Source organism: Lipomyces japonicus, assembly GCF_038497905.1.
Source record: "Lipomyces japonicus strain CBS 7319 unplaced genomic scaffold V1514scaffold_25, whole genome shotgun sequence".
NCBI classification, from domain to species: Eukaryota; Fungi; Ascomycota; class Lipomycetes; order Lipomycetales; family Lipomycetaceae; genus Lipomyces; species Lipomyces japonicus.
The window spans coordinates 16,071-43,628 of record NW_027117837.1 but is presented as its reverse complement, the minus strand read 5'-3'; the positions used below and the strand labels follow the sequence as shown (position 1 = coordinate 43,628).

The following is a 27,558-nucleotide window of genomic DNA, read 5'->3' as shown; positions in this document are numbered from 1 at the left end:
TGCAGATCAACTTAACATTTTTAAAAGATGTAAAGCACTAGTTATAACCAACTATAATTCGTTGGTTTTATTTATTTTGCAAAGCATTTTTGTACATAGTATAATGTTAATTTATATGTTTTTAATAAATTATTATTTAATATAGAAGTACCACGAAAAGGCACTGATCCGACCTGCAAAGCACCTTAATGAAGTTAAATAAAAAAAAAATAGTATGCAAAAGCTAAACATTGACCCAACACCGATACGTTAAAATTCAACACGCAAGAAAAACCATTTCATAAAAACAAAAACCATAAATGACACGTGATGAAGAAAAAAGGTCATTACAAATTATTCACATCAGACATAAACCTAAAAAAAAATACTAAATATACACATCTTCGTAAAATGGAGAATTATAATATGTTCATCACTAATTAGACATAACCAGACGAACATGGCTCTTCGGGAGAGTGCGGTCGTGTAATATGAGAAATTGGTGGTAAAGTTGTGATGTTGGTAGGGGTGGTGATTTTGATGCACTCATCAGTAGGAGGTGGAGTAGGCGGAAGAACAGATGTGGCATGTTGCTGTCTGACAACAAAGTCTTGAAGAATCAATGCCACTTGAGAAAATGCAGGAGAAGAATATTTCTTTTGAAGAGATTGAGAAGGACTGAACATGAGGTATTGTGATAAAAGTGCGATACACTGAGCCTCGTCAGCAGATGTAGCAGCAGCAAGGCCGGCCCTGTTTTGAAGAATATGCTTGGCAACAACTTGCGCAGCTGATGCAATGACAGACGGACGAAATCCAAGAAACGATTTCTGGAAAAGTGCCATTTCACAAAGATAAAGTGACAAGTTTTCAAGCGTGTCTGAATTTGAGTTCTTAAGTGACTGCTTGACGAAAATGTCACAAGTAGGAGAACCAATGGACCATTCTAAAGTTGAAAGAACGTGTCCTTCCATCTGAACAAACATGTCTTCCTCGTAAGCATCGCAGCACATGATCTTAAGCTCGCGAGCAGTTGGCACACGATCCTTCTTATCCTCGTACTTGGAAGCTATCCATAATGCGGCACAACCAACAAGTTGATAGTGCTTCTTGAACACGACTCTTCGTGAACAATAACGATCAATAAGATTCACTGCCAAAAAGAGTGTCTGAGGAAGAAGACGGAGCGAAAGATGAGATTCGACTAAAAAGTCAAGAAGGTATGGTCGCATGTACCACTCAAGTTCAGGTTGAAGTTCAATCATGTTAACATCAGGAAGCCGATCAAGCTAAAGGAAGGAGATTAAATTAGAATAACGCGTATAGAAACAGTATGTACTAATACATACCTCCACTTGCTTGTTGCATTGTTCAATTTCTTCACTGTATTCTTCTTCAACGATCTGAACCGCGCGCCGTTCGATCTCTCGCAGACGCATGCTACGCGCTTGCTTAACCGAGTAAGTTGACTCAGCTGGTGAAATTGGATAGGCGTACATAATGCAAATATGTTTTTGAAAATAATTAAAAAAAAAAAAATTTTGAATATCGTGTAAATTCCGTAATTGTTGTCGAAAATGGAGGCTGCAACTTGATTTGGTTTGGATTTCGTGCAAAAGATTGTCTTTGACAAATGAACGACCAGCTCAGGAAGGAGCAACTTGTGAAATAATTTTAAAAGAAGAAAAAAAGTAGCTGCGGTAGAAGGCACAGATGCGAATTATAAAACAATGGACGATAGCACCACGATCAAAAGACACAGAAAAATAAAAATTGTACGTGGGACGTGACGCGAAGTATATAAATGAAGATCAACGAAGGGGGTTTGCTTTGAATCTTGTGAAGGGGTGAAGAGAATGTAGTGAGCATACCAGATGAGAAAAGCTAAATCGACAAAAAAAAAACCTACCAAAGAAATTTGAAAAGCCAAATCAAGTTATGAGCAGTATTAAGAATTCGGTGCGAAGGGTCGAGTTCGCCAATTACCGCGGAGGGGTGTTGAATGGAATGCAGGCCAACCACAGTACTATGCCAGACCGGGAGGAAAAAATAGCACAACAATAATATAAACAGATATGAAGTTTATATTAAGGTCCGAGTGCCCTGCCAGGAATGGCAAGTAATCAACAGCAGTAGCGGCACAGTTGGTGAAGAAAGAGCGCAGGAGGTGTTTACGTTTTTCTTTTTTTTTGCGCGCGCTGAGGAATGCTGAGTGCTGAAGCCTTTTAGGCGCGTTGGAATGCTCGCGATGCTTTTTCCCCTTGACTGGCTTTGGCCGATCGTTAACGCACACGAGACCAGGGCAATTGAAATTACAAAATTTCACCTTAAACAAAGCTAAGCTAGTCAACAAATTGGCATGCAGTGCTGCAACGATGGACGACGACGACGACTGAAAATTTGGACGATATATCAACTGGAACGAGACGGAAATGAGCGCGTGGTGCCAGGAATGTACAGATTGCCCCCTACGTCATAAAAAAAAGTTAGCCTTTGCCAGGGGCCAAACTCACCCGAACTTTATTTCTCCTGAACCCAGGTAACAAACAATTTCACGCCAGCACGGAACGGCACGGCGATGTTGTTTCCAGTGGGTTTGAAAAATGCAGAAATTAAATAAAATCCGGGGATTCCACGATGCGCGTACCTTGTCAATGAAAATTGCAAACGCGCGTTGCCAAATTGAAACGAATGTGAAATTAAAAGCAATAAATACAACGAGCGACGTTTTGGTTGACTGAAATGTGTAATGAACGTCTGTCCGTCTACAATGCCATGGATTGAATAGCTAACCATTCACTTATTGCCAGGCGGGTGGCTATAATATCTATATATAATATCAATAACCGCCGAGGACGTTTAGGGGGCAAAATCCATTTTTTACTTATTTATTAAACACCAACGCTGCTGTCGTACAATGGTGGCACAGGTTAGACCCTGCTTGCCAAAAGCTAATCTTGACTTTGTACCACATGTTCATCGCAAGTGCAGTATTTTTTTTTGGGCGCTTATGGGAATATCAGATATTGCACATGGCCGTTGAAAGTGGCTTTGCTGCAGCCTCATTCAATCGATGGGGCTTCGTCACGGATTTGGGGCCTGGTCGTTTTGTACCTACGTGATATGAGGTTTTGGTAATACTAATTTTTACAATTACGTATGTATTGTTATTAGTTATACTACATTTATGTCTTGTAGTGTCTGTATACATGCTGTACATTCCGTTTAATTTCTTTTCGTTTGCCTGTCACCTACTACCTGTATATAGCGTCAGCATCGGAGATTAACCAGCATTCTTATTATGAAGTTAATAAATATCTTGCCGAACCCAATCTCTAAATTACGTATAGTTATAGAACATTGAGCACTCAATATATAACAGTATGTATTTACGTATCATATAACGGTACATCATATTAGATAACCGTACATGTAATGTTATACTGATGGGTAGATGTAATTTACGTCTCCTCATTTTCTTTTTCTTGGCCAGCTCATCCAAAAATAACTCTACATTCTACGATAAAATCAACCACTTTATGTCAAATTCTTGCTTTCGTAGAAACCATTTATATATTATAAAAATTAAATGCAGAAGCCAGTCAATGGCTCAGATTCGTGTTGTTGCCATAATTCTAGAGCTCAACTGTGTTGTTGGTGTCTGGAACGCGTCCTATTTATTAAAGTCTATAATTAGTATTACTTAGCTCTAGTTCAACCGAACCGAACTATTTGAGGCCTTGAGTCATTAAATATATATGCGAGTCCACAAAAGTATTTCCTAGGGTTTAGACATTTGTAATTGTGCTATATTTTTATAGTTATTGATCTCAAACTGTCAAACGCGCGCGGCTTCCTCGGGTTAAACTCGGTTCAGGAAACACGTCAGTAAGAGTACAAAGTTGCCGTCTGTATTTCCCATAAAATCTTCCTCCTTTTTTCTTCATACTTGTACAGTATCAAGTTTTTTTCTTAAAAAAAAAGCTCCCCTTACTGTCCATGCATGCAAACCTTGCCAGACATACAAGAGCCTCATCCTGTTCATAGATTAATCTCAACTTGTTTATTTTAAATCATCCTCATTATATTTTGTTTTTAATCATTTAAAATATAACTATGTATAAATAATTATTGGCTCTTTTATTAATATATACTAAGGTATTCAACTTTGGCTTGAAGTTGAGAATTTTTTTAAACTTTCCGCATATGTCATTACAAAGTTTCGTGTTTATTCAGGGATAATCTTTAAACTTAAATCTGTAAACCCGTTTTTATGTATAATCCACGTGTCAGATTCGAAACAAGTTTGAAGCCTCCTTGCTCTAAGTAACAAAAACGCAAAAAGTAAAAAGGAGCCCCTACATATATGAAATTTAAGTATTTAAATTACGACGCTTTGACTATTTCTGTTCCTAGTTCCAATGCATGTACCCAATACATAATATAGTTATATATTTGAGTAATTATAACATTTTATATTATATATATTCATGCATATTCCACTGCCTTTCTAGTAGATGCAATGCGCCATGCCAATGCAAGCTATGAATACGCTCAAATCATAATCCCGCCAACTATGCCGGCAACAACAGCAAACAACAGCCACCGCGCATATCTGTCACTTTCAGTACAGCTCGCAAATACTTTTAAGTTCGACCCAGAATTTGAGGTGGCCGTCGCAGACGAAGCACTGCCGGTTCCAAATCCTGAATAAACTCTTTCAGACGACGTGGCCAGAACGGATTGCGAATCAGAGGCAGAAGCAGAAGCAGAAACGGAATTCGATGCCCGGGTCGAAAACGACGTGCCAGAACCGGATTTACTTGAAGCCGTACTGGAATGCACTTGGGACGAAGTCGAATTCGCTTGCTTGGGATTGGTAGCTCCGCAAATTTTTCCGCCTTGACACTTTGATGAGCAATCATTATCGCTGCCGCAATTTTTGACACAAAGCTAAAGATAGTTTAAAAATTTAGTTCATTTTCGCTTGCTGTGTCATGAATTCATGCATACCAAAACTTCTTCCGTGCACACGAAATAAGGAATCGTAAGTGAATACTCGGTTAGGTTAGGACTTAGTCCGTTGCCGCAAATGCAAGTATAATACAAATTATCTGGGTAACACAGGTTGTTAATGGTTCCATATCCTTGATCCAGGCAGATCAAGGGACAGACCGCAACCTCAGATGTACACCAAGACAATTTAGTGTCATTTGAAATAGTGCTAGGATCCAGTGTAGGGTATGTCTGCGCATAAACCCGTCCAGGAACCAATATAGCGATAACAGCGATAATTAACTTTTAAAGTAAAACAAAGTTAGATCAAATCCAATTCTGACCCCAATTAAAATGAACATACTATTCTAGAGCCAGTAAACGTAAACATTTTTGGACAGAAATACTATGTCGTTAAGATGCCACAAAAAAAACAAAGAAATATAATTAAATCGAGTAGAAGAGGGGGCCTGCATCTTTAAGAACTTGTGTAGGCCGTACGCCACACGTTTTGGTAAATAAATGCGGGGAGGCGTTTTTTTTTTAATCACGCCCCGTGAACTAAAAAGAGATGCATAAAAACATTGGTGATAGAAAAGTAATCAAGCACCGCATACGTTTCCGCATAATTGCAGTTTTTATTTTTTAAAAATTGTATCATTTATTTATTTTCTATACATGCAGCACTCAATAAACTCGGTAATTTTGCCTGTCAAAAATTTTATGTCACTCATTTACTGGATGCCAATTATTATGCGCGTATCTTGTCAAAAACTTCAATAGTTTGATTAAAAAAAATTCACGTGATTTTCTTACAAACATTGTTCAGGACTTCAGGTAAGTATTTTGCTCAAGTTGTTCAAACAAACTGCATAAAGCTTTTTTTTTTTTTTTTTGTTTAAAAGAAGTTTCGGATTCAAACATGATGGAGGATATAATATTTGCTTTTTTAAAAAAAAATGGAACGGTGGGACTCGTACGACAATTAAAAAAAAATTGATTTGTTTAGTTAGTCTTTAGTGATTATGAATACGAAATAAAATTATAAGTTGAATAAAAGAATTGACTATGTTGTATGCAAATTATACGTTATTAAGTACATGAGTATTAATGTTTTTTAACAACTCTCTCTAGTTATAGAACAAATTTTTTATAATGTATTTTTAACTTTTGCACGTGATCTGTAATGTAGGGTACGGGGAAATATCGCGATCAGAGAGATAAAGGAGGAGAGTGAGGCCGGGTTTGTATATTTTTTTTTTTTGATGTTCTTTTCCATGCATCTAACGATGATCATTTATAGTTTAGTATTCATTAAAATATATGTTTTTTTTTTCGTGCGTCTTGTAAAAACGTGTGGTTGATTCTAACGGTAAATCATTTATGGATCACGTGATTTAAGAAGTACGAAGGACACAAAAAGTCCTTTTCCTAATAATTTATTTTCTGCACTGTTTCTACAGTGCATAATTACCTGATAGTTACTAAGCTAGGCATTCTGCCGGGTTTAAGGCATGGAAATTACAAACCATAATAAGTTGACGGACATCGAAGATGGAACCCGAGGTGTACCGTTAGCAACAAAGTTAGGAGGACTAGGGCACAATCCCCAGACCTTAGCTGATTACGCGTGGACTATGCTCCAGGTGGTTATAACTATTGTAGGTGTTGTCTCTGTCGCTATCATAGTGATCTTTGCCGCCTATAAAGTAATTTACCACACGGGAACCCTAGATGTACCGTTAACAACAACGTTACGTGAAATAGGGCAGAATCCCCAGAGATTAGCTGATTGGACTATGTTCCAGGTGGTTATAACTATTGTAGGGGTTGTTGCTGTTGGTATCATAGTGATTTTTGCCGCCTATAAAGTAATAGCCGTTGCGGTGGTAGCACTGGCAGGCACTGCAAGTGTCACAAGTTCCTTAGCTCAAAAGCCTACCGGCCAAAAGAAAGGAATATACCATAGGTATACATGCGGTACTTTTGCATTGCAAATAGGATACCGGATTTTCACTAAGCTCGAAACTGCAACATGGGCAGTCGCAACTACGGTGTGCATTGCGACATTGGTCACATGGCTGGCAAGCCAGATAAGTGGCAAGATTGTTGTCGAAACATGCTTGGGAGGCGGCGCTCTGGGAATGGTTGCATCTGTTATAGCGCGGTGGTTTGTCGCGTACGGTACCAATGCCGGTTGGATAGTGGCCGGCAACCTGGTTTCGGTGGCGAATAGAAGTTCAAGTACTAAGCTGTACTCTGATTCATACTTTAATAACAGTCATTTTCATATGGAAGAATAGCTGGAAGGTTGGCAGGGACTGAACACGTCGTACGGTCATACTCTGAGAGGAGCGGAAGCTGATCTCATCCGAGTCTATAGGCACACTAGCTCTCACCCACATTATACCACAGAAGTTAGGTACTCAATAGAATTCGCACACAATAACTACTACTGTATCAGGCCAAGAACAGTTGACTAGGCTAGTGGAAGAGTTCATAAGATATACGCGGGATAGTACTAGTTTTGCGGGGGGCGAAATCGGCAGTGATTCAGAGGCGAGACTACACAGTTTCATGACTAATAATCTTTTTAAATTTATTGAAATAATTCTACTCAATTAAATAAACCAAAGGGAAATTGTTTTATCTTGTCTTTTATATCAAAAAATGTCACATGAAGTTTTCGCGTATAGAACAGGATATTCTGAACTAGCATATGAAGGGCTAGTTGACGAAGTTAGGTGTTTAGATGACACTGACGACTTTAACGGCGAATTTGACATCAAGTACTGTTTATCCACGGGATTGGCAGATTTTACCATTAGTAAAAGCAGGATAATGGTAGGCGCAGTGTACCTGAGCCAGTATGGCAGAGTTTACGGTGAATGTAACGAAGGTTGAACAAAAAACTCATAGACAACCAGTTAATAAGTAATGCCTTCAAAGAAGACAAACTATTCTTAATTAAAATTAATTTAATCCTTCACGTAGATAGCAAGATGAATCAACTCATGTAAAATCCTGATTCTAGCAATATTTAAAAAAAAAATCTTATACCGAAGAATCAACAAGCCATGTCAAACCACACACGCGGCACAATTTTAACGATTAATCCTAGACAAAGGACTGTCTCTCAAAACTTTTGGATCAGCGTTTGCAGACGATGATGACGACGTTGACGTCGATGACGATGGCGACGCCGAGGCTGGCCAGTTCGAGCTCGTACCTGATGAACTTGTTGATAATCCGGATGAGGAGCGAGATCGGTCATAAGAACGAACATCTTCATCGGTAAGCCTGATTCGTGTTCCAGAACGATTCCAGGACATGATGGAATAATAATGAGATGTTCCTTGCAAATATCTACCGTTACTTATGCCAGGTAGAGGTTTAGAGCGGATGCAGATCAAGAAAATAGACTAAATTAATTGAAATCAAAATCGGTCACTCCTCAAACGTTCATTTGCAGATTGTTCGTCAGGCAATGCTTGTACGACAGGTACTCCCCTGGCCATACAAAACTTGTCGTGCTCGTGTAATGCATGACCAACAAATACGTTTGATTTTTGGGCACGCTTTCGAGTAACAGTTTTAAAATATAAGGCCTCAATTAAACCCATGCCTGCAGCCGACATTTGTGGCCTTGGTGTGTCAATATCGAGTCCGAGCCAGTATATAGTTCGTCATCATATGTGATTTTGAGGCATGTAGAATCCCAGCCATCAAGAAACATTAAATGAACCACAAGCTGTGTATCCGAGCTAGTAAACTATCGACAAGTCAATACTGTGTCTCACGGAGTAATTATATCTGCGGTTATATGCATTGATGATAAAAATTACATGATGGAATACGGATTGGTGGGAATGCCGTGAGATGTAATCTTAAATTCGCACTGAACCCCTTCAAAAGTGGAAACAAAATACAACTATCTACGATACACTAAATTTATGAGAAAATTATAATTAACCTAGTCCGTGACCATATGCAGCACTATTTGCAATGAGCTCTTCTATTTCATCTGTTCAAGAGTATGATTTAAAATTTAGCGAAAGGGTTTATTTCTAATAATGATTTCAGACTGTCGGACCATCAAAAAGCCATCCTTACCGAGCTTCAAAAAATTGTTTTAACAACGCAACAGATGTAAGTTTTTTTATGTATAATTATTGTTGAAATATTATCAAGGTTTGAATATTTTTAATAACATGTGTTAAAAAGTAATGCCAGTCTTGAGGAAGCAATTGCATTGGTTAAGGAACAAGGCGCCTATGACATTGCAGCTTCGAGTGCCTTAGAAAAGGCGAAAGAGGCTTATCAACTGTTGCTAAAAATTGACCCATCAAATGACAGTTAGAGATATTATTATTCGATTGTCCTGATGGACCTGGACCACGCTTCAACTTTCGTGTCTGTCCAAATTCATGGAGTCGAAATCCATCTTCAACTGCCAATTAATTACAAGGACAATTCCTCCTTTGTTTTTGGTATGTAGATGAACTAGAATAGAGCACTATTTTTTGATATGAAGAGTGAGTGTTTGCTTAATGATTAAAATCCGGCAAGATTGGAACCAACCGTTAGAACTGGTTTTTATTTCAAACGGAGCTATACGGTCAGCCAAACGAAAGACAACCATGTCAACCTCACAAGAAAGACGAGCTTGGATTTAGAGGGAACAACAAGATAATTAAATGTAATACATATATATATATTAGTATTAGTATTAGTATTTAGAGCATTATTTTTTGTAGTTTATAAAAATAACCAATGAAGTCATTACATTTGTAACAACGGCATCTAAATTTAAAATTATGATTCCTGACGGGATTTAAATATCATAAGTGTTGCTACATATTATTTCTGCTTAATATTTAATATTGCTAGAGTGCAACGGTCCGGTCCGGCTTTGCTTTAAAAAACGGTTCCCGTGATTTATTTTTTCTTATTGCGCGGGTTAATAATTTACTGAATTGTGTCTTATAGAAGTTCCGTATCGAAACCCAGCACGACAAAGGGCAACACCGCAATTGTTAATGCGGCTTGCAGTTGAATCATTTAAGAAATCTAAAAGATATATATATGTCTTATTTTCAATAATTTGGTTTGTATATTAACGGAACATGTCGCATATTTCCACCATACGGAGAGCCCCAGCATGCAGTCGGCAAGCTTCACAGTTGGCCGTGCAAGTTTTACTGTCTTGTCGCACCGTTCCGATTCCACGAACCAAACCATGGGATACTCGTCGGTGGATTAGTAGTCATAAAGCAAGACTACATAGTAATTCAAGCCAAATGTGGGAGCGCAAATTGAATTGGATCAATGTCAGAAACAATAGCTGCTCGGCTGATTTTTTCTCTCCCAATAATGATATCACGACAAATTATTCAATAACAAGAGTATGGAAATAAGAATTAAGTTAATTTAATGTATTCTATTTGTCTTCATTTAACGTTTGCTAAGCGAACCTTTTTAAATAGGCATTTTCACATTCGAATCCAACATATCATGGTGACAGTACATCTTCAAAAACTATTACATCAAAATCGAGATTAAGATTAGAACTCGCAAAACCCAAGTTAACTGCATTGATTGTGTTATCGGCAATGTCGACGTATGCTATTGCCCCACTACCAGTCATTGCTTCAGCATCTCCTTCCTTATCAACCCTTTTATTTCTTACCATTGGAACCGCTCTGACATCGGCATCCGCAAACGCTTTAAATATGGCGAGAGAGCCTGTATACGATGGCATGATGTCGAGAACCAGAGCTCGGCCAATCGTTAGAGGCTTGGTTTCAACAAAGGAAGCCGTGCAGTTCGCAGTCGCAACAGGCTTGTCTGGGACCGCGGCACTATTCGTTGGCGTTAATGTGGAAACAGCCGTGTTGGCTGTATCGAACATTGCGATTTACGCTGGACTGTATACTAGTTTGAAGAGGAAATCAATCCTAAACACATGGGCTGGCGCGGTTGTGGGTGCGATTCCACCCTTAATGGGATGGTCTGCAGCTGGCGGATCATTACTTGACCCAGGTGCCTGGTGTTGTGCCGGTCTTCTCTATGCCTGGCAGTTTCCTCACTTCAATGCACTGTCATTCAATATCAGAGAAGAGTACAAGTATGCAGGGTATGTCATGACTGCCTGGGTTAATCCTGCGTTAAACGCCAGGGTAGCGTTGCGATATTCGATAGCCATGATTCCTCTATGCTTTGGCCTATGGTATTACGGAGTAACAGATGCACTGTTTTTGGCTGATTCCACAGTGGCTAATGCCTGGCTGATTGCATGTGCGGTCAATTTTTGGAAAGAATGCCGAGGGAACGTACCAACAAAACTTGCAGGGCCAAGTGCCAGAAAATTGTTTTGGGCAAGTATTTGGCAATTGCCTGCGGTTTTAGTATTGGCCATGATTCACAAAACCGGGTTGTGGGATGGAGTATTTGGTAGGGATAGTGAAAATAAAGAATTAAGGGACGTTGAAGACGTCGAGATCAACCTTACGAGGCAGAATGCAAGCAAAAGTTAAAGAATAATATATTTTGTACATAACTAACTCTAGTAGTGTTGTATATATGTGATGTGTAATAGCTTACGATATATAATGTCCGCCAATACTCAATTATTGTAATAAGATCTATTTACTATTAATTTTTAAATTTATGTATTTTATTAAGTGATGGAAAACTTTTCAAATGCCGGAGCGTTGCAAGAAAAAAAACCTGTCATGGCTGAAGAGGATATTGATGAATTTCCTTTCTGGGTAAATTAACCAGCCTGACGTCGGCCGCGCGATTCAATACATGGAAGGTGAACCTGCCACCAGGCACCACCCCTTTTCCAGGGGCATCAGGACATGTCGAATTAGCCCTGATAAACTAAAAAAAAAATCCTTCGCAAATGATTATCTGATTTATTTTTCAAGCTTTTTTTATTTTTATTTTTATTTTTTTTGTCTTTTGGCTCACCCATTGACAGGTTCAAAAGAAATCTATGCAGACGACGTGACAGGTGACAAACACTTTTAACATGCTGTCAACAAATGAGCAGCAATATTCTAATGCGGAGAGAAGTTCGGATAAGAAATATACGGAGAGCTTATTGGCCAGAGCTAAAAGACGACTGAAGGTAAATATTAATATACATATATACATAGGTCTGAAGACCTAATGATTTTTGACGAACATGATTTATTGAAGACGTGAAAATTAGGAAATAGATGCCAAATTAGCAAAACTGGGCCATTTGGCATCATCTGAAACGTCTGCAACGTCTTCGTCAACGTTCAAATTTTCCGGCAAGACAATTTCTTCTCCAATAATTAGAAAATCCCAAATTTCTTCACCAATTCAGATCACGACGAATCAAAAAGCAGTCGCAGAAGAAGAAGAAGAAGAAGAAGAAGAAGAAGAAGAAGAAGAAGAAGAACAAGATGTTGATGTCAATACGACTGGATTAGAAACTATCCAGCCTACGGTTAGTTTGCAATCTCAACGAATCAGTCCAGTTGGAGATTCATCACGTTATTCACAAAAGTTGCATGCACTTCGTAATGCACGAGAAAGCATATCATCTTTAATAAACAACGAAGAAACATTACGATCCACATCAACTTCTTCTTCTACGGCTCAGAAAGATTTATTACGACAAATTGAAAGTCAATTGTTGATTGAAAATTCATCGCTTGATTCTTTAGCAAGCGACGTCAGTATGGAAACAAAGCTGAAATCGAATCGACATGACAGGGAAGCAAACCTTTCTCGAGCACCTTCTTTACCTATTAAAGATGTGAAGCGGTCAATTTCAGTACCAGTCGGAATGGACGACTTGTTGAATATTTCTAATCAGACGGAATCGAAGCCAATCACTTCAAAGTCAAGTAGGGCCACTATATTGTCAGATTCTGATACGTCAGGTAATGGAAAATCAAGCCAAATAACTTCTGATATGGTTAGTCTTCTTAATGAAGTTCGAGAATTTCGAGAGCATGTTTCAGATCTTCGAAATTCTTTGAACACTGTGCCCCGAGACGAAGTTGTCGATAATCGCAAATTGAAATCATCCTTACGCTCGAGTAACAAATCATATCGAGTATCTAGTACTTCAGTTCTACCGGAAAGTGACAAGCAACACCGATATTCAAACATGACCGATCGATCGTCTTTAGCTCGTGCTGTGCCAGCATCGGCCATTCTGGCGTATGGAGGCCAGCAACCGTTTTCAGTCTACATTCCGCCTGCTGAAGCATCAATCATTGCTCAACGTATCGAAAAAGGTCAAGACAACGTACAAGATGCGGCAAGACAGGTAGTAACCGATGTTATTGCTGACTCGGATACGTCATCTATCGATCAAGATCGTCAATCATTGACTAAAGAAGTACCTATTGAAGCTACTCTGGGTTTGCATATTGAAAAGTCACAAAGACCATCTTCAGTAAGATCTTTGCGCTTATCAGCTAAACCTAGAGGGCCCAGGAATTTCAGTGGCACCAGTGTGGACATGTCAAAGTACCGGACAGCGTCGCAACCAATTCGGATGCAAAAAAATGAGTCAACTTCGTCAGCAGAATATAGCTGGACATCGTTCGGTACCGCTCACTCATCACCGGAGGACGAAAAAATAGTTTTAACGGCTCAAGAAACTCATGACAGACAATATTCGGAAAAGAGAAGAATAGGAGGAAACTCAAGTTTTGACGAAGTACGTCAGAGCGGCAGGGAATCTATTGAGAATCAAAAACCTGAACAGACTACGGGAAACAATGAACGATCAAAATTATACGCAAGCAAGCCTCAAGGAACTAGTCATCATAGTAAAGCGCAAGACCAGGAACGACTTAATCAAAGCATTAAATTTACGGAGCAACAAAAACAACCACTATCTCAACCACATCATAATCTTCATAATCGTCATCATCGCCATCCATCAGGATCGTCATCCATGTCAAGGCAGCAGCATGATCAACCAGCATCGCAGTCAACACGGCCGTTTAGAGAACGAGTTGCATCATCCCCACTCGATGTGCCTGGGCACCGTAAAGCTTCATCACGGTCAATCCACACCACACCTGGTATTATTGGCGATGCTCATGATCATAATGAAAACCATGGTTTGAAATCTGAGTTTGATGACCTTTTGAATATTGAGCTTGAACATAAAAGATTGTTGGAGAAATTTATCGAGACATTAGGAAAATTAAGTGTTGAAGTTTCATTTGATGAGAAAAAGAAAGAAGAAGGAAGACGACGGATGGATAACGCAATTCTAGCATTAGAAGGATGGTTTTAATGAGTTTGTAATTTGAATCCAGTAGTTTGGTTTTAATTATTTTGTTTTTTTTCCATGATCGTTTATTAATGCTCTATATGTTCACCATAACGCCATAAATATCCCCAAAGTATTTATTTTATTTTATTTTTTTCTTGTTATTCTACTTTTGTAACTGTAGCAACATCGATAGCCACAGAAATGGATGGTGGCGGTATTATTGCAAGATCAGGAACATTGTTATCCCAATTCTTATCTTTGATTTTCGCTATCAGATTTTCATTGCTATTTTCCTTGTCGAGGTCGGTCGAGATTTCGTTCGGATTCTCTGTAGTGAACTCATACGTGCCGTCGGCCAGTTTAATTACTTCACCTTGGAAGCCACCTTCAGGGACCATTTCATGTTCCAATTTCCAGTCAAGTTTTTGACATAAATATTCCACCACGTCATCACAACTACCTAGCAAGCTGACATCGAACTCCATGTGCGTGCAAGGCATTTTGGAAATAAACACCTGCGGCACGGATGATGGCAGAACGCCCGTGAGTTCGTTAACCGGGCCCACTTTTAGCGACGTGCCGATGCAGATTAATAAATCGCATCGCAACCGATCATGTTCTAATAATCGGGTCTCAAATGTTTTCGGAAGGGCTTCTCCGAAAAAAGTAATATCGGGTTTCATTACGCCATCACAAAGCCCTGAAAGAGCAGCAGCTGAAGGTACATTTTCGTCATCATCATCATCATCATCATCATCATCATCATCACCATCATCGATATTTTTAGCTTTCCGTTTCCGCTTGCGCGATTGCTCTTGAAGTAGTGACACCAAGATTGGCGGAGCTTTCTGAGTGCATCTGCTCACGCGTGCATGCCGAATGTCATCGAATAATTCTTCTCCTTTAACTTTATGACCACAACGTTGACACGTTGCAAACGCAAAAGATCCGTGACATTGAACTAATTTTTCTGAATTGATACCAGCATACGATTCCAAGTTATCAATATTTTGTGTATAATTCGTTAACAGTTTGCCCTTATCTTGCAATAACTTGATGAACGCATGAGTCGGACTAAACCGTTTGACAGTAGGCAAAATATCTTTTGAAAAAGTATAAAAAATAGAAGGATCTTCTCTAAATATTCGCAAATCAAATACTTCTTGTGGTTCACTTAATCCCATTTTTTCAAGTTTCTTGTAAATGCCAGAATCCGATCTAAAATCAGGAATGCCAAGTGATGTTGAAATTCCTGCACCGGTAAGTAAAATTATATTTGAACTTTGACGAATTAGTTCCACAATATGTTCAATGGTCGAAACCTTAGATAGCCGTTCGCGTCGTCTAAGTTCTTTTTCCATGGCATGCATTAACAATGGTAACAAGTTCGCATCGCTGAACTGGCTCAGAACTTCTGGAACCCTGATCCCCAATGCATACAACAACTCTTGCACTGAGTATAAGGCCTCTGAAGTGCGAACATGTTTATCGAAAAACCTGTCCGTACCTTGTTCGCGAAGATCAGCCTTTATCGTCTTGCATTGTTCAGGAGTAAGTAATTCTGGCTGTGGTGAACCTGTTTTTTTTAATGCTTCAGAGTTAACCACGAATTAATAATGAATATATAATGACTCTATGTACCTTCTTGCGTCTCCATAAGTGACTCGGATACACCAACAATGGCTTCAAAGAAGCTACCTATTGACATGTCTTCCTCCGACTCACTACTGCTGCTTGCGGCTGGTGATTCACCAACATGATCTTCGCTATTTTGCTGTGCCATTTACCTTGATTATTTTTCTTCTTTTTGAGACCCAGTTGCAGGCCAATATTTTAATTGTTCAAAATTGTTCTCCGGAATTTCTATAAATCTTATAGAAGATTATGTCGAATGAAATATCCAAGATTATAGAAACGTAGTGCAGAAAGTGGGTTCGGGTTCAAGCATGCATATTAACGATACGTATATAACATCTAAATGAAATTCATCATATCTTTTCAATATGAACTACAAATGCAAAAACTTATTAATTAATAAGTACAAATTAATTCTGTCAAAATCAAAAGTCCCCAGCAACAACAACAACAAAAAAAAAAAAATTCGCCAATTTCCAATTAATTTGGTATAATACATCTTAATTTTAATCTATTTTTCTTCGTCGACCACCCCGACCGCGAATTTCGTTTGGTTCTATTTGTAGAAAAGGTGGATTTAAGCCGTGCTGTCCCATCGTTTTAAAAACGGACTTGGTAAATCGTCTTCTGAGTCTGATCTGCCAGCCAGCCACAGTTTTTCTTCAGAGTTATTACCCGCCATTTTGCGTTGCTGGCGTTGAATATCAATAATTGTTCGTCCTATTCCGCCATTTGAACTTGGAATTTTATTTTCAAACCGATTATGCTTGCTATTAATGCCTGTCATGATTTTTGCTCGAGCTGCAGCTGCTCCTAGTCCTATGCCACCGCCATGGGACGTTGCTGGACGTCGATATGTATTGATATCGTTTTCTGGAAGAACATGCAAAGGTGGCTGCTTCTCTAATGTCGCGTAGTTTCTGGATTTGCGCTTTGTACCATTAGACAACAAAGACGCAGATGATGCAGGTGTTGCAGCAGATGATAACGATGATGAAGACGGGGTTATTGAGTTTGTTGTCGGGATAACGGGTGCTGATGCTACAGCCTTCAGAGGGTTTGGTTTGGAAAAAATAATAGGAGACACTGAAGGTGAGAAAGTTGGAAGCATCTCTTGAGCAAGTCGTGACCGAGTTGGCGTCCGATGAGCACCTTGTCTTGTTGGGAATGTTCCAAGAGGTGATGCGTTTGGAAAAGGTGAGTATGACATCGGAATATCAGCCGGAGAAGAGATTAAGCATGAAGATGAATAGGCATGCCGCAGGTCAGACATGCTGTGACGAGTCGAAAGTGTTGATTTGGGGGTTGAAGAGTGCTCGTTGGCATAACTTATTGGCGAAATCATTTCGGTTGACACAGCATCATCACTGGCCATCGGGTCAGGTTGAAACGTTTCCATTAATTCCATTACTTTGGCCTCTACAGCATCTCGAAATAACCCTTCCAATTCTTCCTGAAGTTTGAGTCGAATTTCAGATTCATACCTTGATTTCTCAGATTCAAATGATTCCTGAAATTCGCGCTCTTTCAGTACCAATTCCTGTTCTCGTGTAATAACTGCTTCTTCTCTGGATCGTAATATTTTATGCATTTCAACCATTTCTCTTTCACGTCGGTGCAACATGATAAGATCTGTTTGCAACAAGGAATGAGTGGTCGGACGCTTTTGCGCCGTTAACGTTAAGCATGATGATATTATCCGTTGCAAAGCTAGAGAGTATCCACCAGGTATGGGAGCAAATTTTCCTTCTCTAATTTTTTGTGCCAGTTGCATATGTGACTTACCCGAAAATGGTGGCTGCAATGCGCACAGTTCGTAAATAACGCAGCCCAGTGACCAAATGTCTGATTGCGGCGTGTAAGGTTGATCCAAAAGTACTTCCGGACTCATGTAATACGGAGTGCCAACATATGTGGTTGCAAGACTATGTTCCGAATCAAGCATTTTTGAAAGACCAAAATCACCTAGCTTGACATTATTTTCAGCGTCGAGAAAAATGTTCTCAGGCTTTATATCGCGATGGAGAATCACGGTGGTTGTTACAGGCATTGCGTCATCCGGTGGAGCAAACAAGTCTGTTAACGGCGGTGGATCCATCCCGTGATGGCATCTATATAGCGCTAGAACTAATTGAGTGATAATACTCCACACCACTCGCTCTGGAACTAGTTGTCTTATAACAATTAGCACAAACTAGCACAGCAACTTCGTGCTTAAGTTCTTCATTTTATAAAAAGACTCACCCAGATTCACGACAAGTTTTAATCAATTGGGCCAGGTCACCACCACCACAAAATTCCATGTACAGATGAACTTCTTCTGATTCTTGCACTCGTTCATGATGCACGTATTGAACAATGTTTGCGTGCCGCAATGCTTTAAGAATACGCAATTCTGCTAGTAACTGAGTTTTCTCTCGTTGACTCATTCGCGAATATGAAATCTCCTTGCGGACTAATAAATGCCCATCCATTCGATGCCGAACCTTACGGATCTGACCGAAAGTGCCACGGCCAATAAGCTCTAAGGCTTCGTAGTGCTCTTGCAAGGACGTAGTCATTTTATATACATCTTATATATATATACATGTACAGTTGCAATTACTTATCTTCGACACGTAATAATGCGTATTCCCGCCAGGCTGGGTTATAAATGGTTGCGGAAGTGGTTGTCGAAGTAGGTTCTCGGCCAATTCATTGGTGATGTTTACAATTACCTGCAAAGGTTACCCTGCCAGTTGTCATGCCAACCGTGTTGTTAATCGCGGTTGCAAAAGCGCTTATATACTTCACAACACCATATGTATTGAGACTTTTTTTTTTTTGGTTATTCTGGTCGTCATAACCTGATAATCATGCATCGCGCATCAAATGCTGGATTTATGCGGCCGACAACATCGACAGAACAGTCGACCGTAAAGCCAAGACAAATGTCACATTTGCATTCGCAACTTGCTCAATTGCAAGCCAATTTGTCCGACTTGGAAAGCCTGCTGCGAGTCACGGCCGTGCAGGCAGAGTATATTAAGAGGCTAGGCGGTCTGCAAGGTAGCTTGTAAGTTTTCTTTTTCTTTTTTTTTTTAAGTTATATGTAATACTGATTATGTTTTATTAATGGGGACACAGATTCATGGCCGCTGGACGAGTGTTTGAGCGCGACGCGTTAGATGAGAAGAATAGTGGTAAAGAAGACATGAAGTGATTTCGTCAACAATATCTTTAATGTTATACATGTAGTTAGTTCTATCTTTTTGTACTGCTTACGCTTGCATACAATACAACATGCACATGACTATTTAATATCGACGCCAGTAGTCTTAGTCATGCATTAATAAGCCATGCGTTTGCGCGTTAGCCGCACTTGCAAAAGGGATTGCGTATGCACTTGTGGCTGCCAATGACGCGTATGTGGCGAGTGCCCCTCTTTTAAGGCTGGCGTGAACCGTTTTGGGTCTAAAAACCGAATGTGGCGGTACAAACGAATACCTGGAATCATCTCATTCTTTTTCCCGTTCAGATTCATATATCTATTGTATGTGCTTTATTTTTTGTTCTGGCTAAAGCAGCAATTTAATACGTGGTGCAACTGTCATGCGTGTATCATTTGCAATCATTGCTGCAGCTGTGCTTGCGGACGCTGCTGCAGGGTCTCCGTTGACCGGCTTGTGGGCCAAACCCTCTCCTGAGCAGGAGGCCATGGAGCCAGCTGCGGAGCAGGCTGTTTTTAAACAGAGCCCGCCTGTAGGATTTAAAAATGTGCGGATATTTGGCCAAGAAGATCTTATTGAAAAGGCAGCTGTTCAAGCTCGCAAGTTAGTCCATCATGAATCCGTTGGTGACTTGATCACGATCTATCAGTCTGGTGATCTTGAAGGCAAGCCGATTGGGCTTGTTGAGTCATATGCTGATTGTGACGATGACGGCACGTTGACTTTGCTTTTTGATGAACATGGCATTCAGTACAATAATTGGAAAGCCGGATCCCCAGTATCGTTTGATATCAAGTCTTCGTCTTTTCCCTTCTTTCAGTTACTCAAGCCTAGACTTTCATTGCAAGGTTTGCTTTCGGTTGTGGATTCTGACTCCGACAATAATGAAAAATTGGCCAAGTGCTTTCTTCACCGTCATCCTTTCCAAAAGTCACGACTTCCTGGCAATTTTTACAAGTTTAACGTCACTGACGTTTACTTGCTTGGTGATTCCAGCCAAGTTGTCTACATTGGTGATATTCCCGTCGACCTTTACAAGAATGTGACTCTTCCTAAGCCGCACATTCCATTTCGTCCTCCCAAGAAGGGTCATCACGATGATGATAAGAAGCACGATCGAAACGATGAGCGCGAGGACAACGATGAGAGGAAACACCGATCGGGGAAGCCGCCACTTGATCGATTGAAAGCCGATCGGCGTGTCCCATTCTTTAATGAAAAACCTGATAGTGAATCTGTACCCGAATCCCGTTCTCATGATGACTTTGAATTCGATCACCGTCCTCATGGTGAATTCAAGCTTGACCATCGTCCACATGGCGACTTTGAAAGACATCCCAAGTTTGGACATGATCATGATGACGATTTCGAGCATCATCGTGCATTCAGGCCCCATCGTCGGTTCAGGCCTCATCGTGATTTTGAACCTGATCACGAGGATGAGGATGATGATTTTGAACAGCATCGTCCACCCAGGTCACATCGTGTCTTCAGACCTCATCATGACTTCGAGCGTGATAATGAACATGATGATTTCAAGCATGAAGGTCCATTCAAGCCTCATCATAGATTTAGGTCTCACCGCAAAGAATCAGGCCGTCATCATGGTGAATACGACCATCATGAGAAAGAATTCGATAATGATGTTCGTCATGTCAGACTGGAAGCTTACCGAGCATGCGTGCATGACTTGTTTGCGAGCATTCCTGATTTTGATATCGAATCGGATATTGCTAAGGATGCCTTGTGGAAATGTGCACCATTGAAACCCAAGCTATGCGCCAAGACTGACAGAAAGCGCAGACGCAGCTATGATAATGATGATGATGATGATGACAATGAAAAGTTTGATTTTCACAAGATTTCCGGTGGTGATGATCGCCCATTCCGTGGTCGCATTTCTGGTGGGAATCGTGGAGGTCATCGGAATGACAGTCCAGACTCTATTGGCTGGCTTGCAAGTCTTTTGAGTTACATTCATGGTGGTAACTAAATTCGAAGACACTTAATATTTCTCGATCGTTTTTATCTATCGTTCGTTCTGAGGGTGTTTTTTTTGCTTTTCTTTGAGGATATATAATTGGCTATTAATTAATTTGGCTTAACTTGTTTTTTTTTTTTTTTTTGGATTTTTGAAGTACGGTCATGAATTTATTTCTACTTTTTTTAAAAAAAAACACAAAGCTACTTTAAGTGGTTTGTAATTTTTTTTTTCTTATTATAACTCGACAATTTTTAGTGATTTATTTACCCTTTATAGTAAGCCTATTTCAGTTTCTTTTTCCATTATTGCACAACCTGTTAATAATTATTTTGAGAAGAAAAAATACAACACATGGCACAGCTGAGTTGGTACGGCGCCGTCAAAGGTAAACATTTTATGCATCGCCTTTATATAAGTTGGATATTTATCGATACGCAAACAAAAATCATGGTTTTCAAGAAAAGAAAAAAGTTATGAAAGAGTATCTGAAATATACTTGTCCAATGTTTTAGTTTCCATCTTAATATATTGTATTTGTTTTTCATTTTGTTCATTTATTTGTTCATAAATTTTTAATTTCAGGGTTCACGGCCAACCTACTTTTCAACGTCAGCCCCGATGCTCGTTGTGATTTTTCTACAATTTTTGTAACCGCATCGAAATCTGTCAGCACGTTGTTGTTGTGATCATGAACCGATGCGGCAACCAATTCAGCCAGCATCACGCCACAAAATGAATCGCCAGCCCCGGTCACGCTGACAATGTCGGAAACTTGGAAAGCAGGGAAATAGCGCACGACGATGGACAATTCGGCATCGCCATGCCATACGACAGATGACGCTGACGTGTGCGATAAAAGAAGGCTTGTAAACGAGCTTGATTCAATTAATTGCACGCCAAGCACGCCCTTGTCACCAAGTTTAATGAAAATGTTACTCATGTACGGTAACAAATGCACGGCTTGTTGCACGAGACCTTGCTCGGCTACCAAGTCAGTAATGCGGTTGATCTGGCTAAACATGAGCACCTTGTTGCGAAATTCGCTTGTTGCTTGCAACCGGTCGATCGTTTGCCACCACGCTGCCGTGTCGAACAGGCCCAGGTCACGCGCGTGCTTAAACATGCCTGCCAATTCGAACTTGTTGGGTGTGATCACGTCGATTAACGGCTTGCCTAACGGCAATCCTGCGGGTGACTGATGCTTGGCCTGAGTTGAAGACACGCGTGCCAACACGTCAAGCAACGTGCGAGATTTCAAGACCGCGGTCGGTTCAAACAAAATGTTGGCGTTGACCTGCCTGGCAGTTTCAATAACAGCGGTCATGGGTTCAAATTCCAAGTTTGCGTCAAGCGCAACCCATTTTAGTGAGCTTTGATTTTGCAATACCTGTTGCCTGATATGTGATGGTGATAAGTTCTCAATCACGTTCATGTCACCGCAGGCCAAGATGAGTTCACCTGAGGCATCGTGCATGGCAACGTACTGGGCCGTCACGGCATCCGGATTGATCAATACGCCTGCAAGGTCGAGCTCATCATGAGGGTCGGAAATATTTAGCGCATGCTTGATTCCTGCCCGTGCTTCAGGTCCGACTGCGGATACCATGCGGATGCGTGACGACCGCAATGATGAAGCGTAAGATGCGGCTAAGAAAACGTTAAACCCGACACCGCCGGGCGTGCGATGAATCTTGCCCGGGTTAGACGTGTGAATATAAGATGATGCATCGTGAGCTGACGCGTGCGGGAGATCACAAGTAAGGTCGACCGCGATGGCACCGATTACCAGACAATCTGCTGGACCTGACAAATGTGTTGGCGTTCGTGTTGGTAATACGGATACAAATGATGGACTAACCAATGACGAAGACGAAGATGTCGTTGGCGAAAGTGTTGCGAATGGTGAAGTCGGATTTGAACCTGACCAAGTAGGCGTTGACAAAGAAGTCTACTTACGATCAGAATACCCAGTTTTCCAATTTTTTTTAAAAAAAAGAAAAAAAAAAGAGAAGAAATTCAAAAAAAATAAAATAAAAAAAAGATAGATGTATAATCAAATACGTTAAAATCATGACATGTATTAATATTATTCACAAAATATTTTTCTTTTTTGGTTTCTTCCCCCAAATCGTTCCAAAAACAAAAGAAAAAAAAAAGAAGGTTAAAAAAAGCAAAAGGATTTTCCAAAAGATTGAAAAACCAATCCTTTTTTTTTTAATTATTCATTTTTTAAATGCTCACCTTTTTTTCGCCTTCAGAAAGTGCCTTGGCAATGCCAGCCGCGATGGTAAAATTATTTTTCACGAATCCTATGTTTGATTGTAATGAACGACCATTCGTAATTTCAAATACCCGGTTGAGTAAAAAAGGAGTAATTTCTTTGCCCTTAATATTTGCCTCGTTGGCTTGCACGACTGCCTCGTTAATTGCAGCATCAATTATTTCAGCAGGGATATGAAATTCATGAGGAGCTGGCACGCAGAATAAGAACCCGGATTCAAGTTTCAGCAAATTGCTTGCATCTAAAAATATTAACATTATGAAACCATACATGGGGGCTCAAATATATATATATATATATATGATATATATACTCACGAATAACTGCTGCCGCATCTTGCGGGGTTTCAAAATTAAACGGTGACGGAATTCCTGAATCTCTGGAATAAAAAGCTGGAAGGTTTGTACCTTTTGGTCCAAAAGTTGATACATGAACACCTTTGGTCTCTAAATATTCAAACGTCTTGTCCAAGTCTAAAATTGCTTTTGCACCTGATGACACGACCGCAACCGGCGTGCGACCTAATTCTTCTAAATCGGCAGATACGTCGAACGTGGTCTCGGCACCGCGATGCACGCCTCCCAATCCACCAGTGGCAAATACCTTGATGCCAGCCAAATGAGCCAAGATCATTGTTCCGGCAATCGTAGTGCCACCGGTAATGCCACGGGCCACGCAATATGCAATGTCCCTGCGCGAGACCTTGATGAATTCCTTGCCCCGGTCATTCTTGCACAAGGTTTCCAAATCTGCATCTGTGGCGCCGACAGTGGGCACGCCGTTCATCAACGCGATCGTGGCGGGCACGACTCCCTTGGATTTGGCCAATGCGTTTAATTCGTGTGCCAATTCAAGATTGTGCGGGTACGGAATGCCATGGGTTAAGATGGTTGATTCCAATGCCACCACGGGAGCACCGGCTCGGACCGCATCTTGCACTTCCGGTGCAACCTTGATCGATTCTGGGAATTGATGAATCTGTCGCCGCACGATCATGGACTTCATGATCGTGGCACGTCTGCGAATGGCAGCTGCCCCGGCCGCACGTGTTGACGAAGCCGCTGGCAACATGATTTGATTTGAAAATTATTTATCGCAAGAGTTCCAAAATATTTCTCGTGCTGGCCTTGATTTAAAAATGAGTACAGTGAATATATAGATAATCTTCAATTCGCAATGCTCCAAGTCATTTCGCAGAAAACACTTTTGCAAGAGTACGCTTGATCGTTCGTTCCACTTATCGCGATTGGCGCCCGACGGGCCGCCGCCTCATCCCCAGATGCCCTGTTTAATATTTAATTTACGTATTAAAGAGAGATATAATTGTCGGCAAGGTTACGACCAGGCTTAGGGTTCAGTGAAGCTTGACAAACCATTTGGTTTTATGAAGAACAGTTGCAGATTACACGATAGTGTGGATATGAAATATACTCTAAACAACAATCAAAAATATATAAAGAGTAACACACAATGTACAACTAGCACACAATACAAATATAAATCTCCACGAAAACAAGAAATACAAAGTAACTGCAACTGTGTCTGTTAGATATAAAGTATCTGTCATAGATAGTCGAGCTATATTTATATAAAATAACATTTTATAGGTTCGGGACGGGGGCAAATCCAAACAATAATTCTAAATTATTATTACCCTGCTTGCGACTCACTCGCGCATCTTGATTCTTAAATGATAATTCTTAACAAAAGCAATCATGCTACTTCTGTACGGACCACAAATAGATTAAAACGTGCTCAATTGATAAGAAAGAAACAGCAAAATAAAACAGAAAACAATACTCAAGACAACTCCAAATGCTCCCAAATGTGAATTAAACCAATTATTACACTTGCGGTAACTTTACGCGTTTAAACCCCTTCCAAATGCCACGAAACAATAATAATCAAATGCCATAAAACGATAAACACCCCAAACACAACTCGCACACAAGTATTAAACTCCAGGGTTCAAAAAAGCAAAAAACAAAAAAAAAAATAAAACAAAATAAAAGCGGAAAATGACTACTCTTGAGTTTGCAACTCGTCAAGCTTCCACACCAGGACTGATTCATAACAAATGACAAACTGACGCAGACTTTGCACCATGGATAACCGTTGCGTGCGGAAATCATGAACGACTTGAGCCACAAGGTCTCCTACCACGTTCTTTGCAGTCGAGTTGTATTCAGGCTTAAACTCAAGCATATCAATCACACTGTCCACTGTGCAAAACGTGCCCGTACGTCCGCACCCAGCGCTGCAATGAACAATGACCGGATGATTCACATTATCACCATCGGTTGTACTGCTACCACTGCCTTCATCGTTATATTGAGAGGTTAACCGAGTGAGCGAAACAATGTCGATGGGATCGGCCGGCGCACCTAAATCGGGCCAGGACACGTATTGCAAATGAGTCACTTCCCTTACCGGTTCAAACGGCCGGGACGAATCTGAAAGTGAAAATTTCCTGACCCGGATAAGAGTACCAGTTTTGCTTGACAATGGCATTTCTTGCTCTGAGACTAAAACCAAATTCAGGTTGCCGTATTTGGTGTCTTTCCAATAGGAATGACATTTAACCTGACCGCCTTCCTGGGTGGGCGTAAGCATGACAATAACCCGCACGTTCTGATCCCAAACTACAGACCAAAAATCGGCAAAAGTGTCTGGTAGCGGGCCCTGAGTAGCAATGTACCGTTTCCGGCTCCCTTGAGCAGAAACGAAGCTGGCGTTGATATAATCACACGCACCCGGCCCACCTGATTTCAACTTGACCCTGGTATGGTCATAGGGAAAAATATTGTTATACCTATTTTTTGTGCCGCGCTCTAATGCCGCACTGATTGTAAACTGGGGCGTAGTTTTTGCTTGTGACGACTCGGACCTAAACGCAGACGCAATGCATTCCTTTGCGGTCGTGATCGCACAAGAAGTTGAAAAAGCGGATTGTAACCTCTTCTGCTCATCTTTTTCAATTTCAAAAAATCGATCAGCAATTTTCTTTGCCCCATCACAACCGGGCAAAACTTCTTGTATCCACAACGGCAGCCGGCGCAGTTGAGCAACGGTACAGCCAGCAGGTACGCGAATCGGAATTGGCTCACCCACGCCACCAATCAAGTCCATGTTTTGCCTAATGTTGGAGAAAAAAGGGGTTGCAGAGGCTTGCTTGTTTTTTGAAAAAATGGGCAAGTGCAAGCCAGACAATATCGGCAGGCACAGTGAATCGCAAGCCTTTTTTGACGATGATGGTGTCGGCGGCGACGGCAACATGGCATCATCCTGAGTAACAAACTTTGCAAACCGGGTCTTAAACTCGGCAAATCCGCCCTTGAGATAGTACACTGTGCCGGTAAACGAAGGATCATTATAAAACTTAAACGCGGTCAAAAACACAGGAGAGGATGGAACCAACGAACTTGACGAGGCATCGTATACGACAATCATTTTCGCTGCCGCCCAGTTGGAGCATGCATCGGCCGGCTTGGTTGACGACGTCGACGACAACGAGTCCAAAATTTTGGGTACCGTAAAAGCTGGTCGTTTCAACAACGTGGAAGGAATGCACAGGTTCACCGAGTTCACGACCCGCTCGGCAGTAAACTGCGCGCAAGGCCTGACGTCCAGGACTAGCACGGACGCCGGCTCGGACGCAATCACGCTGGCCAATTCCTGCGTGCACAGCGGTGCAATAACATCAGTGCTTACTGCTGCTGCTGCTGTTGCTGCTGCTGACTTTGCACATAGCGAAGTGGCTGACGATGACGTGGAAGACGACGCGGACAACGGCTTGCCGTAGAATGCTGGTATCTTCGCCAGTGCAGGAGGACCTGTGCTGCTGCTAAAGCACGATGACGACGACGCGGTTGACGGCGCATTAGACACAGAAGATTGAGTCGAATCAATCGAATCGGCAGACGCGGTTGACGAAAAAGACGATGCCGGTGCTAATGCAAACTCTGACGGCGTCATGGAAGGAGACGATACACGGTGCTGAGGCTGGCTGCGAGGAATGTAGTCAAAAAAAGACGGAGGCGCTGCAACCAGTTGAGGCCTTTCCGCCGAGTAAGCCATGGGCAAAACAACAAGGAGTATCGCTAGAATAAATTGACGTTGAGAACAGGCAGGTGGTGTCGATATTGAGAAAACGAGACGGGCATGTTGAGGGAAACAAGAAGCAACGAAGGCGTTATAA

The 27,558-nt window shown here is 40.9% G+C and overlaps 11 protein-coding genes across 11 annotated transcripts; 5 read left to right on the top strand and 6 right to left on the bottom strand.

Annotated features, from left to right (window-relative positions):
* Positions 1-161: 161 nt before the first annotated feature.
* On the bottom strand, positions 162-1,769 carry V1514DRAFT_97751 (cyclin-like protein). Its single transcript, XM_066930194.1, has 2 exons — positions 1,329-1,769; positions 162-1,268 (listed from the first exon to the last, which is right to left on the bottom strand). The coding sequence occupies exons 1-2, from the start codon at positions 1,476-1,478 to the stop codon at positions 420-422; spliced, it is 999 nt and encodes a 332-aa protein (XP_066782725.1). The 5' UTR covers positions 1,479-1,769; the 3' UTR covers positions 162-419.
* Positions 1,770-4,292: 2,523 nt separating this feature from the next.
* V1514DRAFT_332644 (uncharacterized protein) lies at positions 4,293-5,446 on the bottom strand. The gene is made up of 3 exons (XM_066927885.1): positions 5,339-5,446; positions 4,993-5,277; positions 4,293-4,932 (listed from the first exon to the last, which is right to left on the bottom strand). The coding sequence occupies exons 1-3, from the start codon at positions 5,363-5,365 to the stop codon at positions 4,534-4,536; spliced, it is 711 nt and encodes a 236-aa protein (XP_066782724.1). The 5' UTR covers positions 5,366-5,446; the 3' UTR covers positions 4,293-4,533.
* A 1,042-nt stretch (positions 5,447-6,488) lies between these two features.
* Positions 6,489-7,277, top strand: V1514DRAFT_320618 (uncharacterized protein; the record flags this gene model as incomplete). The annotated part of the gene is made up of 1 exon (XM_066926010.1): positions 6,489-7,277. One exon carries the CDS (start codon positions 6,489-6,491, stop codon positions 7,275-7,277), a length of 789 nt encoding a protein of 262 aa, XP_066782723.1.
* A 2,525-nt stretch (positions 7,278-9,802) lies between these two features.
* V1514DRAFT_295171 (UbiA prenyltransferase family-domain-containing protein) lies at positions 9,803-11,644 on the top strand. The gene is made up of 2 exons (XM_066925411.1): positions 9,803-10,379; positions 10,461-11,644. Exons 1-2 carry the CDS (start codon positions 10,101-10,103, stop codon positions 11,508-11,510), a joined length of 1,329 nt encoding a protein of 442 aa, XP_066782722.1. The 5' UTR covers positions 9,803-10,100; the 3' UTR covers positions 11,511-11,644.
* Positions 11,645-12,010: 366 nt separating this feature from the next.
* On the top strand, positions 12,011-14,272 carry V1514DRAFT_281975 (uncharacterized protein; the record flags this gene model as incomplete). The annotated part of the gene is made up of 3 exons (XM_066925087.1): positions 12,011-12,109; positions 12,194-13,606; positions 13,775-14,272. 3 exons carry the CDS (start codon positions 12,011-12,013, stop codon positions 14,270-14,272), a joined length of 2,010 nt encoding a protein of 669 aa, XP_066782721.1.
* Positions 13,990-16,156, bottom strand: V1514DRAFT_332632 (DHS-like NAD/FAD-binding domain-containing protein). The gene is made up of 2 exons (XM_066927884.1): positions 15,893-16,156; positions 13,990-15,827 (listed from the first exon to the last, which is right to left on the bottom strand). The coding sequence occupies exons 1-2, from the start codon at positions 16,032-16,034 to the stop codon at positions 14,410-14,412; spliced, it is 1,560 nt and encodes a 519-aa protein (XP_066782720.1). The 5' UTR covers positions 16,035-16,156; the 3' UTR covers positions 13,990-14,409.
* Positions 16,157-16,215: 59 nt separating this feature from the next.
* V1514DRAFT_332629 (kinase-like domain-containing protein) lies at positions 16,216-18,844 on the bottom strand. The gene is made up of 2 exons (XM_066927883.1): positions 18,131-18,844; positions 16,216-18,060 (listed from the first exon to the last, which is right to left on the bottom strand). Exons 1-2 carry the CDS (start codon positions 18,445-18,447, stop codon positions 16,464-16,466), a joined length of 1,914 nt encoding a protein of 637 aa, XP_066782719.1. The 5' UTR covers positions 18,448-18,844; the 3' UTR covers positions 16,216-16,463.
* Positions 18,364-19,283, top strand: V1514DRAFT_96869 (DASH complex subunit Hsk3 like-domain-containing protein). Its single transcript, XM_066930192.1, has 2 exons — positions 18,364-18,941; positions 19,013-19,283. The coding sequence occupies exons 1-2, from the start codon at positions 18,742-18,744 to the stop codon at positions 19,086-19,088; spliced, it is 276 nt and encodes a 91-aa protein (XP_066782718.1). The 5' UTR covers positions 18,364-18,741; the 3' UTR covers positions 19,089-19,283.
* A 386-nt stretch (positions 19,284-19,669) lies between these two features.
* On the top strand, positions 19,670-20,158 carry V1514DRAFT_264745 (pyridoxamine 5'-phosphate oxidase-domain-containing protein; the record flags this gene model as incomplete). The annotated part of the gene is made up of 1 exon (XM_066924791.1): positions 19,670-20,158. A coding segment is annotated over one exon (489 nt), but the record flags the coding sequence as incomplete, so codon positions are not given.
* Positions 20,159-21,358: 1,200 nt separating this feature from the next.
* Positions 21,359-24,763, bottom strand: V1514DRAFT_332622 (Indigoidine synthase A like protein-domain-containing protein). Its single transcript, XM_066927882.1, has 3 exons — positions 23,678-24,763; positions 23,321-23,601; positions 21,359-23,027 (listed from the first exon to the last, which is right to left on the bottom strand). Exons 1-3 carry the CDS (start codon positions 24,429-24,431, stop codon positions 21,642-21,644), a joined length of 2,421 nt encoding a protein of 806 aa, XP_066782716.1. The 5' UTR covers positions 24,432-24,763; the 3' UTR covers positions 21,359-21,641.
* Positions 24,764-25,053: 290 nt separating this feature from the next.
* V1514DRAFT_332618 (protein-tyrosine phosphatase-like protein) lies at positions 25,054-27,529 on the bottom strand. Its single transcript, XM_066927881.1, has one exon. The coding sequence runs from the start codon at positions 27,435-27,437 to the stop codon at positions 25,383-25,385; it is 2,055 nt and encodes a 684-aa protein (XP_066782715.1). The 5' UTR covers positions 27,438-27,529; the 3' UTR covers positions 25,054-25,382.
* Between the last annotated feature and the right edge of the window lie 29 nt (positions 27,530-27,558).